Here is a 15,626-nt window from a genome sequence, read left to right on the forward strand (position 1 = left end):
CGACCTTTACTCTCTTTCCAGCCGCCTTGGTTCCTGGGAAGCCTAAACTTGGCATGCTTGAGGAGAGATATTGGCAGAAGAAAATAGGGCAACTTTAAAGCTCCGCAGTTCTGCCCCCAGAGCTCAGACCTGATGGATGCTGGGAAAGCTAGTTGCCCTCTCAACCTTACCGTCCTCCTCTCATGGGTGACATGGGGAGAATAATTCCTGATAGGCAGGTTTGTTGTGATAATTGAATAAAATGCACTCACTCACGTGTGTGTGTGTGTGTGTGTGTGTGTGTGAAATGCCTCTGGTTTCTGTGTTTTGCCAGGTCAGGAATGGGAACGTGAGCCCTTAGCATTTGTTCCCCCTTGGGGGACACTGCCCCTTTTTTGGCACCTCTAGATCTTCAATGCCAAGCTTTGGGGCCTTCAACCCCAGGAAGGCAGATGTGACCTCCCAGGCTCCCCTGGCAAGGGCAAAAGGAACCTGGAGGAAGTTGAAGTTCCTGTCACAGCCAGAACCTGCTATCTAGGACACGATCCTCTCCCACGCCTGCTGTCAGTCCCACACCCACACATTTCACCAAGAGATGGGTATCAATCTCAGAAGAACATTTCCCAATCCTCCCCGGGCCAGTCCTGCCCATCCCACAGCCCCACTGGAATCTAACCTGAATCCTCCCGCCCCAGCTCACTGAGCAGCAGGCAGCAGCCCCCAGTAGGTTGCAGGCAAGTTTTCTGGCCATACAATAGATGCGTGTCACCCACGGCCTTGTTTCCTTTCATCCCTGTTGGGCAAGAAGGCTGTGGTTGGCATGGTAACCTTCCCTGTAAAAGTTACAGCCCTGGAGGATGTTTTTCAGTTCCAGCAGGGACACACACACACACACACACAGCTCCTTCCCCCACTGTAGGCCACAGGGTGACATGGAGCTGTGTCATTCTGGCCTCCCCCAGAACTGGAATGTACAGCTGGGTGCCTGGAGGAAGGGCTGGTTCTTGGGGCGAAAGGGTTGGGAGAGGGACGTTGGGGGGGAGGGGGGCAGCACACGGCTCAGGAGGGAGACTTGAGTCTCAGAGGAGCAGGTTCTCACTGCTCATTGGGCCTCAGAGGAGCAGGCTGTCATTGCTGCCCCTCCAAGCTGAATCGAAGCAGGCCAGGGAGCCCCGTGATGAAACTCAGAATATGTAGGGAGCCTCTGGGGTTCTGGTGGTGCTAAGCAAGCATCTTCTTTGCTACAAGATGCCTGACAAATGCCTGTCATCCAGTGCAAAATTCTGTGTACACTGAGCAACCACAAAGCGCCAGGATCCACTGACTTCTTTTCTGTCCCCTCCATGGAATCAATGAATATGTATTAACCAGTGTTCCAGTGCCCCATCCATTATTTCAGCTAATTCTCCCCCACAGCTCTATGAGGGAGGTATTACGACCACACTGGTTCATACAGTAGCTAGGATTTGGCCAAAAGTCTTAAGCTCCGGGACCCAAACATCACATGGCCAAAGAGTGGCAGCCCTAGGACCAGGACCTGGGTCTGCAGTGCCCAGTCCCACGCCCTGCCAGCCTTGGTGTTTGCTTCTATGTCCCTAGGGCATGGCTTTTCCAGGGAATCCTCCTCAAGAAGAAAGGGCAGCCTCCGTACCTGCCTGCGTGGCCCTGCCTGGCACTGCAGCAGCCCCAGCACTCCGATCCAGAGGCTTCTCCCTGCCAGCACAGTCATGGAGTTTCCCCAGCAGAGGGCAAGCCGAGAGAAAGTGGTTCCCAGCTGCCAGCTCCTTCCAGGCGACATTGCATCAGAGCCAGCCCGGCTTCCCTCAGTCCCTCCTCCCAGAGCAGCCCAGGCAGCTCCCCCGCAAAAGGGGGCAGGAGGGAGAGTCACAGGGGAAAAAAAGGAAACTTCCTGACTTTCTCTCTGTCTGGCTTCCAGGCTGCCACTCATCCTGTAGGTGGGGGAGATTATCACTGATCCTCAAGGGATTATGGAAGTCTCCGGAACAAACCCTTGGGCAGAGCTCTGCCCAGGAAAGCCCTGGGTTTGAGAGTGGCAGAAGGACAGGAGGATAGGGCTGCTCTAGAAGGGGAAGATCCTGGGCATTTCCTCCTCTCCCTATGCACACCTCTGGGGATGTCTACTGCCATGTTTCTGTATTGTACAGGCCATTTCCTGTCCACTGCAACAGAGGCTTAGGAAAAAGCAGTAGGAGGGAACTAAGAGGCTGTGACCTGAAGCAAAGCCGGGAACCAGGAACCTCTTCCAGGTCTTCCACACGGGTGCAGGGTCCCAAATCTTTGGGCCATCCTCGACTGCTTTCCCAGGCACGCCGCCAGGCCCCACAATCTGAGTGTTTGACCTTTGCAGTGCCTCCGGGGAAAGCACAGCTCACTGGACTATCACTGAGGTCCTTGCAAATCTGGCCCCAGCCGGCCCATCCAGCCCCATTCCCTGTCCCTCCCCTCCTTGCTTCTGGCCACACTGCTGCTAATTGCTGCTAATTGTTCTACTCCCTGAACACACTGGCCTTCCTCACTTCTGTGCCTTTGTACTGCCTGTTCCCTCAGCTGTAAGTCCTGCTGAGAACCACCAGAAGCTCCTTCCACATTCTGTTCCCACCTGTCTCTTACATGAACAGACTTAGCACTCCGTGCTCTGCATAGACATCTAACATATCACACTGCACAGCAAGTGTCTGCTTACCCCAAACCCTGCCCCAAGTCAATCCTGTGTAAGGACTGTTTGTCCTGTTTCTTTGCTCAGGGCTTGAACTAAAGTAGGCATTTCATACATTTTTTGTGGGGGGAGGGATTAATTTTGGCTAAGTGGCTGAAGGAGTACCTTAGGAAGACCCAGTGCTGTAAGTGGTCCTAAGTACTGTAAGTACTGCAAGTGGTTTCTCAGGGAGAGAAACAGGACAGTCTGACCCAGCCATCACCAACAAGACCGCCTGGCTAGCATTAGGTCAGGAATAAGCAGAGGAAGTTCAGCAGTACATGGAGAGTATGTTGGAAGTAAGGCTGCACACAACCTCGCGATGCAGCACGTTTACTCTTTCTGTTCTGCCTTTTAAGTCATGAGAATACTTTTTTTTTTCCACAAATAAGAACTTGCTTTAAGATGGCTCTGAGGGGCCTGGCACAGTAGCCTAGCGCCTAAAGTCCTCGCCTTGAACGCCCCGGGATCCCATATGGGCGCCGGTTCTAATCCTGGCAGCTCCACTTCCCATCCCGCTCCCTGCTTGTGGCCTGGGATGGCAGTCGAGGACGGCCCAATGCATTGGGATCCTGCACCCGCGTGGGAGACCCGGAAGAGGATCTGACTCCTGGCTCCGAATTGACAAAGCACCGGCTGTTGGGGTCACTTGAGGAGTGAATCATCAGATGGAAGATCTTTCTCTCTGTCTCTCCTCCTCTTTATATATATCTGATTTTGCAATAAAAAATAAATAAGTCTTAAAAATAAAAAAAAGGTGGCTCTGAGGACACAGCAGTTCAGGGTGGTCATTATCAATCGGAGGTGACCAAATTTGTCCTAAGGCTGCTGTAGATGGATCAGAAGCAGTCACCATATGGGAATTTCTGGTTTGTGTGCACCTGAGGATGAGAAAAGTTACATTAGTGTCATTAGCAAAAGATGGAGAACACTGCTTTTGTTGACCTGAGAAGGTAACCAGTGGACCGCGTCAGGTGGATCTGAGGGTATCACTGACAGGTTCTGAGAAGACTGCATGGATGGATGGAGGGTGGCAGTGAGGCGGCTGTAAGTGGCATCCCATCAGACAGCTGGTAGGGATGCTCTGCGTATGAGGAGCCAGCCTGAGGGAATTCAAAGTTGGGCTGAAGGAGACTGCAGAGGCCAGTTTCTCTTTCTCCTGGATGCTCTCCACATTGCCAGGACCAAGTTGCCCACAGCTGGGCAAATGGAAGCACGTGGGTTTGCTTGGGAGTTGGGGGACTGTCTGGTGGGCAGCCCGGTTTCCCTGAGGAGAGGCTCATTTTAACCTGCAAGGCTCTCCCAGTTTCTTGAACTCTTCCCTCAAATGAGTGCCTGTCTTAGGATGGCCTCATCTCCTGTGCTCCAAGACTGGCTCTGTAGCCTTCAATTTGGAAACCAGCCCAGGATCTCAGCAGGCAGTGTTCAGAGCAGACAGCTGGCCAGGGCGCAGGTAAGGGCCATTGTCACAAGAAATGGAAGAAACGCCATTAGGATAGAAATGACAACTGGGGAGCTTTTTTTTTTTTTTACATACATAACTAGTTTCATTTCATTTGAAAATGTGTGTGTGTGTGTATGAAAGAGAAACACCAAGAAGAAACTTCCACCTCCTGGTTCACTCCCCAAATGTCTGCAACACCTAAGGCTGAGCCAGGCCAAAACCAGGTGCCAAGAACTTTATCTGGGTTTGCCATGTGAGTGCCAGGAACACAGGTGCTTGAGCCATTGTCTGATATTTCCCAGGGTTTGCATTAGCAGGAAGCTGGAGTACAGAGTTCAGCTAGTACTCCAACCCAGTCACTTCACCTCGTATGAGATATGGGTTGTCCTAACTGGTCACTTAACCATTGTTTCAAACATCCATTTTCCCCTCTGCCTCTTCTTACCTTTAATTTTTTTTATCTTTAACAGATATGTAAAAATGATACCTATTGGTGGGTTCTGATGACATATTTTGATCCCTGTCTACACTGTGTTAATGTTCAGAGCCTCTCCTCTTTTTGGGGATAACAACAACTAATATGTCCCAAGCCACTCCCTGCCATGTGCTTTTCTTTGCTAGCCAAGTATCATCAACGCATAGATAATGACCATATACCTTGCTTAGTCCGGACATTTCATTACCAGGAAGATATAAACAAACAAGACAGAGTTTGGAGTAGAGTAATAAAAATGATGAAGGGGCTTGGCTCTGTTTACTCAAAGAGACATGAAAAGAAGAAAATCTTTCAGGAGGCAAGACCCTGACTCCAGAGCAGCAGCAGGACAAATAGGTGATTTTTTTCAAGCACCAGGGAGGTCAGTAAATGAGACTGTGGTGGAAGAAAGTGCCGGAGGCGGAGGCAACAGAGTAGATAGGGATAATGCACAGAGACTTGTACCCAAAACTTGACAACAGTTTTATTTCTAACAGTCCTCAAGGAAACCAAACCAAAGCCCACAGAAGGAAATAAAGGCATGGGGGAGGAGCGGGGAGGGAGGGGCAGGAACGAACTGTCTATAATGGAGTCATACACTGGAAGATCACCAGGTAGTACAGGGACATAACTACTTGTACACACAATATGAATGAATCGTAACATGAAGATGCTACCTGAAATGAGCCAGAACCAAGCACCAACTGAATGATTTCACTTATAAGTAATTCTGGGGCCCAGCGCAGCAGCCTAGCAACTAAAGTTCTCTTTGGATCAGCTCAGCTCCAGCCATTGTAGCCACTTGGGGAGTGAACCAGCAGATAGAAGATCTTTCTCTCAATCAATCCCTCCTCTCTGTAAATCTACCTTTCCAATAAAAATAAATAAATCTTTGGAAAAAAAAAAGAAAGAAAAAGAATTTCTAGAGGCCCTGGTGCAATAGCCAATTGACTGAAGTCCTTACCTTGCAAGTGCTGGGATCCCATATGAGTGCTGGTTCATATCCTGGCAGCTCCACTTCCCATTCAGCTCCCTGCTTGAGGCCAGGGAAAGCAGCAGAGCATGGCCCAAGGCCTCGGGACCCTGAACCCGCGTGGGAGACCTGGAAGAGGCTCCAGGTTCCTGGCTTCGGATCAACTCAGCTCCAAGTGAAACAGTGGATGGATGATCTTTCTCTTAGTCCCTCCTCTCTGTAAATCTGACTTTCCAATAAAAATAAATACATCTTTATAAAGAAAGAAACTCTAGAAAATGCCAACAGATCTGTTGTTGTTGTGGCCCTTTTCAGGGTGTGATGAGCCACTGGATGGAAAGACACAGGATTTCTCTGGATCTCTCTGCGTAACTCTTTCAGATACATAAGTATAAATCTTAAAAAAAAAAAAAAAAAAAAAAGCAGGGGGGAGCAGTGAAGTAGCCTAGCGGCTAAAGTCCTCACCATGTACATGCCAGGATCCCATAGGGGTACCAGTTCTAATCCTGGTGGCCCTGCTTCCCATCCAGCTCCCTGGTTGTGGCCTGGGAAAGCAGTCGAGGACAGCCCAAAGCCTTTGGACCCTGCACCAATGTGGGAGACCCGGAAGAAGCTCTTGACTCCTGGCTTCGGATTGGCATAGCTCCAGCCATTGCAGCCCCTTGGAAAGTGAATTATCAGACTGGTCTTCCTCTCTGTGTATCTGACTTTCCAATAAAATAAGTAAATCTTAAAAAAAAAAAAAAAAAGGAAAACAAAGCTGGAGAAAGAAGCTGGGGAAAAACAGAATACTTCTGACCTTATAGTACCCATTCCTGGTTCTTTTTTTTCTGCGGGTGTCAAAAGCGTCCAATTGGGAGAGTACAAGGAAATACATAGCAAACCCCAGCATGACTGCCAGGCTAGGCTCCATCTTTCTGAGTACTCAGAATCTTTCAGAACAGGTGTGATGGACCGTCTGTGAGATTTAAGCAAAACTAGAACTTCCCAGGGACCTAGAGCCAGGGCTAAGACTCCATAGGACCTGGCTCTTCTACTTCAGAATCTAACCTGACCTTAGCTGGCTAAGTCTCCCTTCTCCCTCTCCTCGCCAGTCCTCCTCCACTTTCTCCTTCCTCACATTCCTGAAGCCCTAGATAATGTAGCCTGAGTCCCTTTCTAAGCCCCAACCTTTATGATGATGACAGTTCTTATCAGCACTGCCCCAGTATCCTGGTTTCTCAGTGGACACTCATTCTACCACAAAATGGGGCAATGTTTTGAGCTGTGTTCTATTCCAGCCATGCAAACTTTTGCATGTCAGAATCTCCAGAAACCCTGGTGAGGGGACTAATAAAAATGAGCTAGCGAGCTTGGCAAACATTCTCTAAGAGCCATCTGCCTCAGAACAGCTTTGACAGACACCAAGGTCAGCTCCAGAGGCTAGGTGTCAGCACACCAGGGCCTGGGAATTTCTGAGGCACTGCTCTCAAGGAATAGAGTCTCTTTGCACCTTCTTATTAATCCTGACTATGTTCTGTTGCTTGGCAATCTGAGGTGAGAAACACAAGCATAGGCTTGTGTTCCAAGACCTGGGGAGGGGTGGGCGAGGCTGGGAAGAGGTGTACCAGCACAAACACTGTCCTATGGGGACCTGGTAACTTCACCGGGAGAGTCCCAGAGAAGGAACTCAGCAAGAGAGAGTTCCTGCTCCTCCCTGCTCCAGCCTGAAGAGGTAGAGAGAGCAGAGAGGGCAGAGAGCAACCGCATTGGTGCAGAGAGGCCAAACACAACAGAAAGAATGGGGCTCTTGTCAGGGCGTTCTTGGAATTCTCCTAGCCCAAGGAGGTGTATGTTGACAACCCGGAGGATCTTCAGTAGAGGACAAGGGATGGAGGCATGGTAGGGCCTGCTGAACCACTGTGGGTAGAGATAGCACTTCACTGTCTCTGATTTTAGGGGTCAGAAGTTGAGCAGGGAGCCAAGGTTTGGGAATGCCAGGATGCCAAATCTCCTTTTTTTACTTTTAGTTCTTTTTAAATTTTGTCCTTGATTTGAAAGGCTGAGAGATAGAGGGAGAGAGACAGAGAGTGCTAGTTCACTTCCCAAATGCCTTTGGCTGGAGCAGGCCAAGCCTGGGAGCCTGGAAGTCAGTCCAGAACTCCCATGTACATGGCAGGGACCCGCTACTTGACCCACAACCTGCTCCTAGGGCTCACATGAGCAGGAAGTTGAAATCAGGATTGGAGCTAGAACTTAACCATTCAGGATGGGCTGTGGGTCTCTTTATTAACCAAGGCTCACATCAATTACCTATCTGCTCCACAGCAGATGCCAAACCAGAGACAGCAGGGTTGGAGGTGACACTTTCATCCCATCGGCACTCTTCGGCAGACAGTTGGCTAGCGTTCTTCCTGCCGCACACAGAAAGTCACTTATTGTGTTGACTTCCATCTGTGCTTCCAAACTCAACCCTTCCACCTTTCCTAAGGCCCCAGGAAAGCTGGGAGCCTTTCCCTGTTCTCCCACAGAGCCTCTCCTTTCCCATATTGTGTAACCTAACACCACACAGTAAGCTTTGGCTTACCTCTCTATCTCCCTGACCAACAGTCTGAATTCTTGGAATACAAACAGCTCTGGTGGTCAGGTCAAGACCTCTCTGAGTAGAAAAACTCTCACATGCCCTTCAGGATTGTTCCAGTAGTGACAATGAGCCCTTTGGGAGCTGAGGCCCCAAGGACCCAGCACCATCTGCTTCCTACACGCTGTGGACAGACTTGGCCTGGATGGGAACCTCCCACACCAGGCCGGCCTCCTGCCCTCTCTGCCCCCATGTCTCAGGAAGCTGCCAAGGACAACAGTTCCAGCTGGCAAGTGATGAGATTTTCTTCCTGGAAGGATTCTTGGCTTCATCTCTGGCCTTCGCCTCAGTCTAGGCTTCTCTGATGCCCTCTGGTTGCTGGGGAACATGGGGGATGGGAGGGAGAGCCTGAACCAGCCCCAAATGGTCTTTATTACTTCCCAAAGTCCTGTGCCCACCTCATATCTCCACTTAATGCACTCAGCAGGGATTTCCAACCTTGGGTAGAGGTGTGGGGGTGGAGGGACAGGCCTAGCTGAACATTTGATGCTCAGAGGGTAGCCCTGTCTCTGGCCACAGGTGTCCTACCCCCTAACTCGAGTTCTGTGCTTCTCTTACTTTTAGCATTAATTCCCTAGTGTAGAGCTGCAGCACACCATAACTGGAGAGGAAGACACCATGTATCAAGCAGAGAAGACCCCTACTTAGTACTTAAGAATTTACTCTGCGACACACACGTGCTGCGACTCAGGCTGGAGCATCCTCCAATCTATAAAGGCCCAGTCTGTAGGAAATCTCCCCTCCATCAGCACCCCTACCACAGCAGAGCTCTTCCCCCAGCCCAGGAAACACATACCCAATCACAGCTACTTTATTATCCTTTTAATTTTTCTGAAGGATATACACCACATATCCCATGGGCAATAAAGCGCATTCAATGTGTTTATAGGCCAAACAGTCACTTTGTTTAAGCAAACACAAGTACAAAGTAAAACCACAAAATAATGAACTGCATGTTCATAACATACAAAAAATCGCCGCCTACTCAGTAGGTAACTACAACATTCCAACTCCTGAATATATGTATAAATTTACATTTTCAGTTAAAAAAATAGACTTTTGAGAGTTCAGATTTTGCTTTTAGATTTTTGTTTCCTTACATTCCGGAGAACCGAGGCTCAGCCCAGCCCTCATCTTTGTTTTGCTCCCAAAGCCTCCTCCCCCCAACAATTGTCACTCCCTGCCCCCCTTAAGGCTAGAGGTGAGCATGTCCCTCCCGATTGCACATGTCAAGCCCTCAGCTAGGCGCATCACACAAAAGGCACCAAGACGTGAAACTTTTAAACCAAGAGGACAAAAAACAAAACACTTTTTTTCCCAAAAAACAGAAAAGAAAAAACCAAACCATATTTTGCCACATGTGAGAGTACAATCGAGCACTATTTACAGAAAGGTTAACGGAACAACTCTGACACATGCTCTGACTAATGCCTAGGACACTGCTGTTTCAAAGAAAGCTTCAAACTTATTGTCACAGCATCATCACAAAATAGAGGATCACCATTGGTTTGCTTGGCTTTTCTTTGTTTTTTTTCCCTCCCCCCCCAAGATGAGGCCCTAATTCCAAATTATACAATAGAATATGCAAATTATCTTCACATCAAGAGTACCCCAAGAAAAACAAAATCCATGGCACAGACACTGTACAAGGGCACAGGGCAGGGGTCCCAGGGACCCAAATCCTGTTTTTTGCCAACTCGATTTTCTAGCACTGAAGGGAGCAAGGGGTGGTCAGGCGGACCATGGAGATGATACTGAAATGATTTATCCAAAATCCATGCAAGTCAAGTTCTTTGGATAGAGGTGAAGAACTTGAACATGGCTGTTTCAGGCAGCTGAAGTCAACAGGAATAGGGAAGGGGTTCTGGCGGGAGATGGGGAAGGCGGACAGAAGGGAGCCGGCCTTCCACTCTGTAGCAGAGGGGGCAGGGGAGACCAGGGCCTTCCACTCTGGGGCGCAGGCGGGTCTTCACCAGAAGAGCCTCCACCATCCGACCCGAGAGGAGTCCCCTGCCATGGCCACCTCCTTCTCCTGCCCTTTAAGTCTCTTGTGTTTCTTTCTTTCCCTTTTCCCCTAGTCTTCTCTTTCCCTTTAGCAAATTTCAATTGTCCTGGGAGAAAATGTTGCCGTCATGTCCGAGAGCCCCGTGGAGGCGCTGAAGGAGTTGGTGACAGCTGAGGACGGGAAGCTGCTGACCTGGGCTGGGAAGACGGGAGGGACGGAGGAGTACGTGGTGGCCACAGCCGGTGACGGGAAGCCGCTGTGCACAGGGGACGGGTAGGTCGAGGAGCCCGGTGAGGAGTAGGAAGTGGGCACGGGGGACGGGTACGAGGTGGCAACTGGGGACGCATAAGAGGTAGTGACCGGGGACGCGTAGGAAGAGAGGGAAGAGGTGGCCGAAGAGGCCACAACACTTTTGTCTGCTTTCTTGTCCTTCTGCCGCAAATGGATCTTGGTGTGCCTCTTGCGCTCATCGCTCCGGGCAAACTTCCTCCCGCAAATATCGCAGGCGAAGGGCTTTTCCCCCGTGTGGGTGCGAATGTGGGTGGTGAGGTGGTCACTGCGGCTGAAGTTGCGCATGCAGATGCGACACTGGAAGGGCTTCTGGCCCGTGTGGATGCGGATGTGCCGTGTGAGCTCGTCAGAGCGGGAGAAGCGCCGATCGCAGGATTCCACAGGGCAGGCATATGGGCGCTCGTGGGGTGGTGTCTTGCTGGGCCGGTTGGGGTACTTGCGCATGCGGCTGGGCTTAATGAGCTGGGACTGGTAGGTGGCATTAAGGGCCTTCAGGTCCTGAGAGCCCGACTGTGTGGCAAAGGCCTTGATAGTGGACAGTGGCGTGAGCGAAGGCTGTTGGGTGCGACTTTCCAGGCCCTGGAAGGGCTTCTGGTCTGGGTTGCCCAGGCCCAGGTCTCCCTGCTGTTGTGGAAACAGGTAGTCGGGGATCATGGGGACCTGGAAGCCCCCCTTGGTGGCGGGGTAGGCAGGAGGTGGGTACTGGAGCGCAGTCCCTGCCGAGCCAGGAAAGGCCTGGCCCTGAGGCTCGGGGAAAATGTCCGCGTTGGGAGTGGGGAAGGTGGGTGCCGCAGAGTAGATGGGGCTGCTTTCGTTGGAGGGCACGGCGCAGCTCAGGGGTGGGCTCTGGGAGGCCGAGGACGAGGAGGAAGAGGACGAGGACGAAGAGGAGGAGGTGGCAGAGGAGGAGGAGGCCACTGGAGATGGTGCTGAGGAGGAGGCTGGAGGGTTGCTCATGCTCACGAGGCCACTGACCAGGCTGAAGAGGGGCTCGGGCCACAAGGTGTTGCCGCTGTTGGGCGCAGGTTCTAGAGAGAAACGGCCGGTGTAGGTGATGGGGGGCAGCCGCGTGGTTTGGCTAGGGTAACTCGTCTCCACCAACACCTTGTCGCCATTCAGAGAGATGTCGGGAAAGGACTCTGGCGGGAGAGACAACAGAAGGGAGGCCCGGTTACAGGCGAGAGCAAGAGCTGTCCACAAGGAGGACCCCGGCTGCCGGGCGGGCAAGAGGTCGGGCGGCCACCAGCGACTCCGGAGCTGGTTAATAATTGATGGCAGTCGATTGCAATGTTCCTGGACCCGCTCCAGTGGCAGGGCCCGTTTCAACAACAGCTGACGCAAATACGGAGAATCCCCCTCCACTGCGGCTCCCTGGCGCTGCGCAGCGGCGGCGGCTGCGCGGCCGAGGATTCCCGCCCGCACCGCGGCAGCCTGCTGCGCGCCCCTGGCCCCAGATGTCCACGGTTCCTGGCGCACAGGCGGCCCTCAAGGCAAGCCTTTTCTGCACCGGGAGGTGGGGGGCGCAGCAACGCTGCTCATCAAAACAAGCCCCCCTCCCCCAGCCCGCCACCCACCCACGCAGCTCCACAGCTCTTCCTGCAGAAGGAAAGCTCGCTGCGCGCCAGGGACCGGGCCAGGGGTGTCCCGGGCATCCCTTTTAACACCTGACCCTGTGGATGCGCAGAGGGAAGGGAAACCCCAGTCGCAGGCACTCTTGCAGGGAGGGACCGCACGGCTGGACAGTGGCGCAGGCCCTGGCTTACCTGCGGTCAGGTGCTCGTACGGCGGCTCGCCCGGTTCCCCCTGAGGATTGAAGGCGCTGCTGTTGCCGCCGCTGCCGCCCCCTCCACCTCCGCCGCCCCCGCTGGTGCCGCTGCCGTTACTGCCGCTGCCCTCCGGGGCCCCGGCGGCCCCGAGGAACTGGGGAGCCCCGTTGCTCAGCAGCAGCATCTCTTCCAGCTTGGGGTAGTTGTCCATGGTGGGCGAGTGGGGAAAAGAGCCGAAAGGGTCTGAGATCTGCAGCGGAGACATGAGCTGCATCTCGGCCTTGGCCGCAGCCATACCGGACCGACGGGCGGACGGCAGAGCTGGTGTCGGGGCGGGTGCGCGCAGCCGGGGGCCGCCGCTGCCGGGGACACACTCCTGGGGGAGGGTGGGGGGACCCGGCCGGGTCACATGCGGGGCGCAACTGGGATGAGCGCGGTAGGGTCCCGGCTCGTCCTCGCCGCGGGCGGGCGTGGACGCGGCGCGGTCGCGTGGAGCTGGGCAGGGACCGGTCCTGCGGCTGTGGCTGGTGACGGCTGGCGGCGGCTCCCCAAGTTCTGCGTGCTGGGATCTCTCGCGACTCCCCGAATCCGCCTCTATTTGAAGGGTCTGTAACAGTACGGGCCCGCCTCCGGCGTGACGTACATGGCCATTTATGGGAAGCAGGAAGCCCTAATATGGCAAGAGCGGCCGGGAGGACCCGGAGTGACGCGAAGCCCCCTCTCGCAGGGCTGGGGGCACCTCCGTCCCGCCGCGGGGCCCCGCGCTCGCTCCCGCATCCCAGGCGCCGAGGCCCGGAGGGAGCCGCCGTTTGCAGCCTCCAGCCCGGGCCTCGAGGCGGCGAGGCGGCCCCGGAGTTCCCGGCTTGCCCCCGCCCCTTCCCTCCGCCTGCTCCCCTCCGCCCCGCGCCGGAAGCGGCCGGACCATATCGGGCCACTCCAAATAAGGCTCTGCCCAAATAAGGCTTGTTCCGGCGGGAGATCCTTCCTGCTCCTTATATGGCGTTTCCGGGTCGCTGCCGCCGGCCTCCCCGCCTCCCCCCACAGCGCTCGCCTCTCGGGGTCGGAGCCGGGAGCGCGGGCACGCGGGCGCGCGGGAGCGCGCGCCGGGCCCGGGGACAGCGGGAGGCGGCGGACGCCGGGCGCGCGGCGGCTCCGGCGGCTCCCAGGCGATCGCCGGGCTGGGGAAAGCCGGACCCGGAGCGGGGGCGAGGGCGAGCCGGGCCGGGGCTCTGCAGCCGTCATCCAGGGCCCGCCCGCCCACGTCGGGGACCGTGGGAGCCAGCGGGTAGCGGAGGGGGAGGAGCGGCTGCGCTGGCGAGGGCAGAGGCCGCCCGGGAGAGGCGGAGCACTGACCCCGCGCCCGGACCAATGACACAGTGACTTTCCAGGTGTCACTGTGGAAACTGAGGCCCGGAAAGCAGGGCCGCTTGGGATCTCGCGTGGCAGTGGGGCGCTTGCTTCTTCGGCCACCTCCTAGTGGGATGGGACTGTGGGGGGGGGGTCGGAGACCCTCTGCGCCACCCAGGAACCAAAAGCTGACCCCAGTGTCCTGGGCCTGCAAACAGCTCACCTTGTGCGGGGGTGGCGGTGAGCGGATTTGGGTTCCTGATTATTCTAGGAGAGACCCCAGTCTGGCCCCAAGCGGGAGCCAAGGGGGGAATGGTTGTGGGCGACGCTGGGGCATTTCCTCCACCTTTGTCCCTGCGGGATTCTGAATTGGGGGCTTCCCTGTGGGATGTCCGGGGACCCCATGTCCAAGAGGACCTGCTTGGCGACTCGGTGGTTCCCCCTAGGGGGGGCCCCCCCGGCCGCGCTCCCCCTTGTGTGCCGGGCGCGCAGCCAAGCCAGGCCGGGGGAGCCTGCGACGCAGTGCGCGCCCACTGAGCAGGCGCCGCAGCCCGGGCTGCTCGGCTGCAGTCCCCCGAGACGCGCGGCTGCCAAGGCGCCCCGACTCCGGGATGACACCCCCCTCCCCGAGCCGGGCCACGAGCGAGCCGCGAACAGGGAAGCCCTCCCCGCTCCCCACCCCACCTGTCAACCAAATGCGTACCCCAAAGGAAACAGTGATTCCAGGAAGGGAAGGCCCTGGCTCTAGCTCCGAATCTACGGAGAAGCATGTTTTTCTGACTGTGAAAAGGAGAAAGTGTGTATGTATGTGGGTAAGGAGGGTGCAACCGAAGGGGGAAGGCTTAGGGGGAAGCCGGCCGTTCTCTAGGGCTTCATACCTCTCCGTCTGCCTCTCCCATCTCTACACTGTCTTACAAAAATCGAGTTTAGGAATTCAGCTGTGAACCAGGACTCCCTCGCCCATTGAGCTCCCCCTAATCTCAAGTGAGCAAGGTGAAGGGGGGGGACATTCCTGCCTTCCACCTGCCTGTCCATGGGGGGCAGGGCAGGGTCAGAACACTGGATGCTCCTCTTGCCCCTGCTTGGTGGGGTCCTTTGGCCAGGCTTTTTATTTTGGCCCACTTTTTTGTACTGTGATGAAAGGGGGTGGCATTGATCAATATCTCTTTAGGAAGGGCTGTATGGAGCCTGAAGTTTCCACTGCTGCCCTCTGTGTAATCCCTAAGCCCCCAGGCCCGCTTTAAAATTGGAATTCTGTATCAGTGGCTGCTGTTATTTTAAGGGACAGCACCCAGAATTCATGCCCCACCCTGACCTCTAAGAAAACTCCAGTGACCTTATCAAGTGTGGTAGCCCAGTGGTTAAATCCTCATCTGAGATCCCATATGGGTGCCTATCTGTGTCCCAGCTGCTCCACTTCCCTTCCAGCTCCCTGCTTGTGGCATTGGAGAGCAGCAGCAGACGGCCCAAAGCCCTGGGACCCTGCACCCATGTGGGAGACCTGCAGGAAGCTCCAGGCTACTGGCTTCGATTTGGCTCAGCACTGGCTGTTGCAGCCACTTTGGAAGTGAAAAGTGGATGGAAAATCTTCCTCTCTGTCTCTCCTCTGTGTAAATCTGCCTTTCCAATATAAATAAGTAAATAAATCAACCTTAAAAAGAAAAAAAAATAAAAAGAAAGAATACTCCAGTAAACCTTTTCTGCAAAGTTGTCCAGAAAATGAGACTAGGAACAGTGTCCCTAAAGTGGGTCTGAATCCTTCCTGTATGGTTTCCTGGAGCAGATGTTTTTCAACCTTCACCGTAAAGTAAAAATCACCCTCTTCCTGAGACTGTGGCTGGGAGAACCTAGTAGGCACCTCAACCTGTGATCCTCCCTGGGGAACTGCCTAAACTGAGGGATACCCCACTCCCACCCCTCCCACTAGAGCTGGTTCTCCAGTGGCTGGAAGGTGGAAACTGACCTACAGCATCTTCAGGTCCTTGCTCAATCTGGGTGTGAAGTCCTTGA

General features: G+C 54.3%; 1 protein-coding gene across 1 annotated transcript; it reads right to left on the minus strand.

The window, feature by feature from the left end:
* Window positions 1-10,138: 10,138 nt before the first annotated feature.
* Window positions 10,139-13,103, minus strand: EGR1 (early growth response 1). The gene is made up of 2 exons (XM_004586453.2): window positions 12,267-13,103; window positions 10,139-11,642 (listed from the first exon to the last, which is right to left on the minus strand). Exons 1-2 carry the CDS (start codon window positions 12,562-12,564, stop codon window positions 10,300-10,302), a joined length of 1,641 nt encoding a protein of 546 aa, XP_004586510.1. The 5' UTR covers window positions 12,565-13,103; the 3' UTR covers window positions 10,139-10,299.
* Window positions 13,104-15,626: the final 2,523 nt, after the last annotated feature.

Source organism: Ochotona princeps, chromosome 19, assembly GCF_030435755.1.
Source record: "Ochotona princeps isolate mOchPri1 chromosome 19, mOchPri1.hap1, whole genome shotgun sequence".
In the NCBI taxonomy this organism is placed as follows: Eukaryota; Metazoa; Chordata; class Mammalia; order Lagomorpha; family Ochotonidae; genus Ochotona; species Ochotona princeps.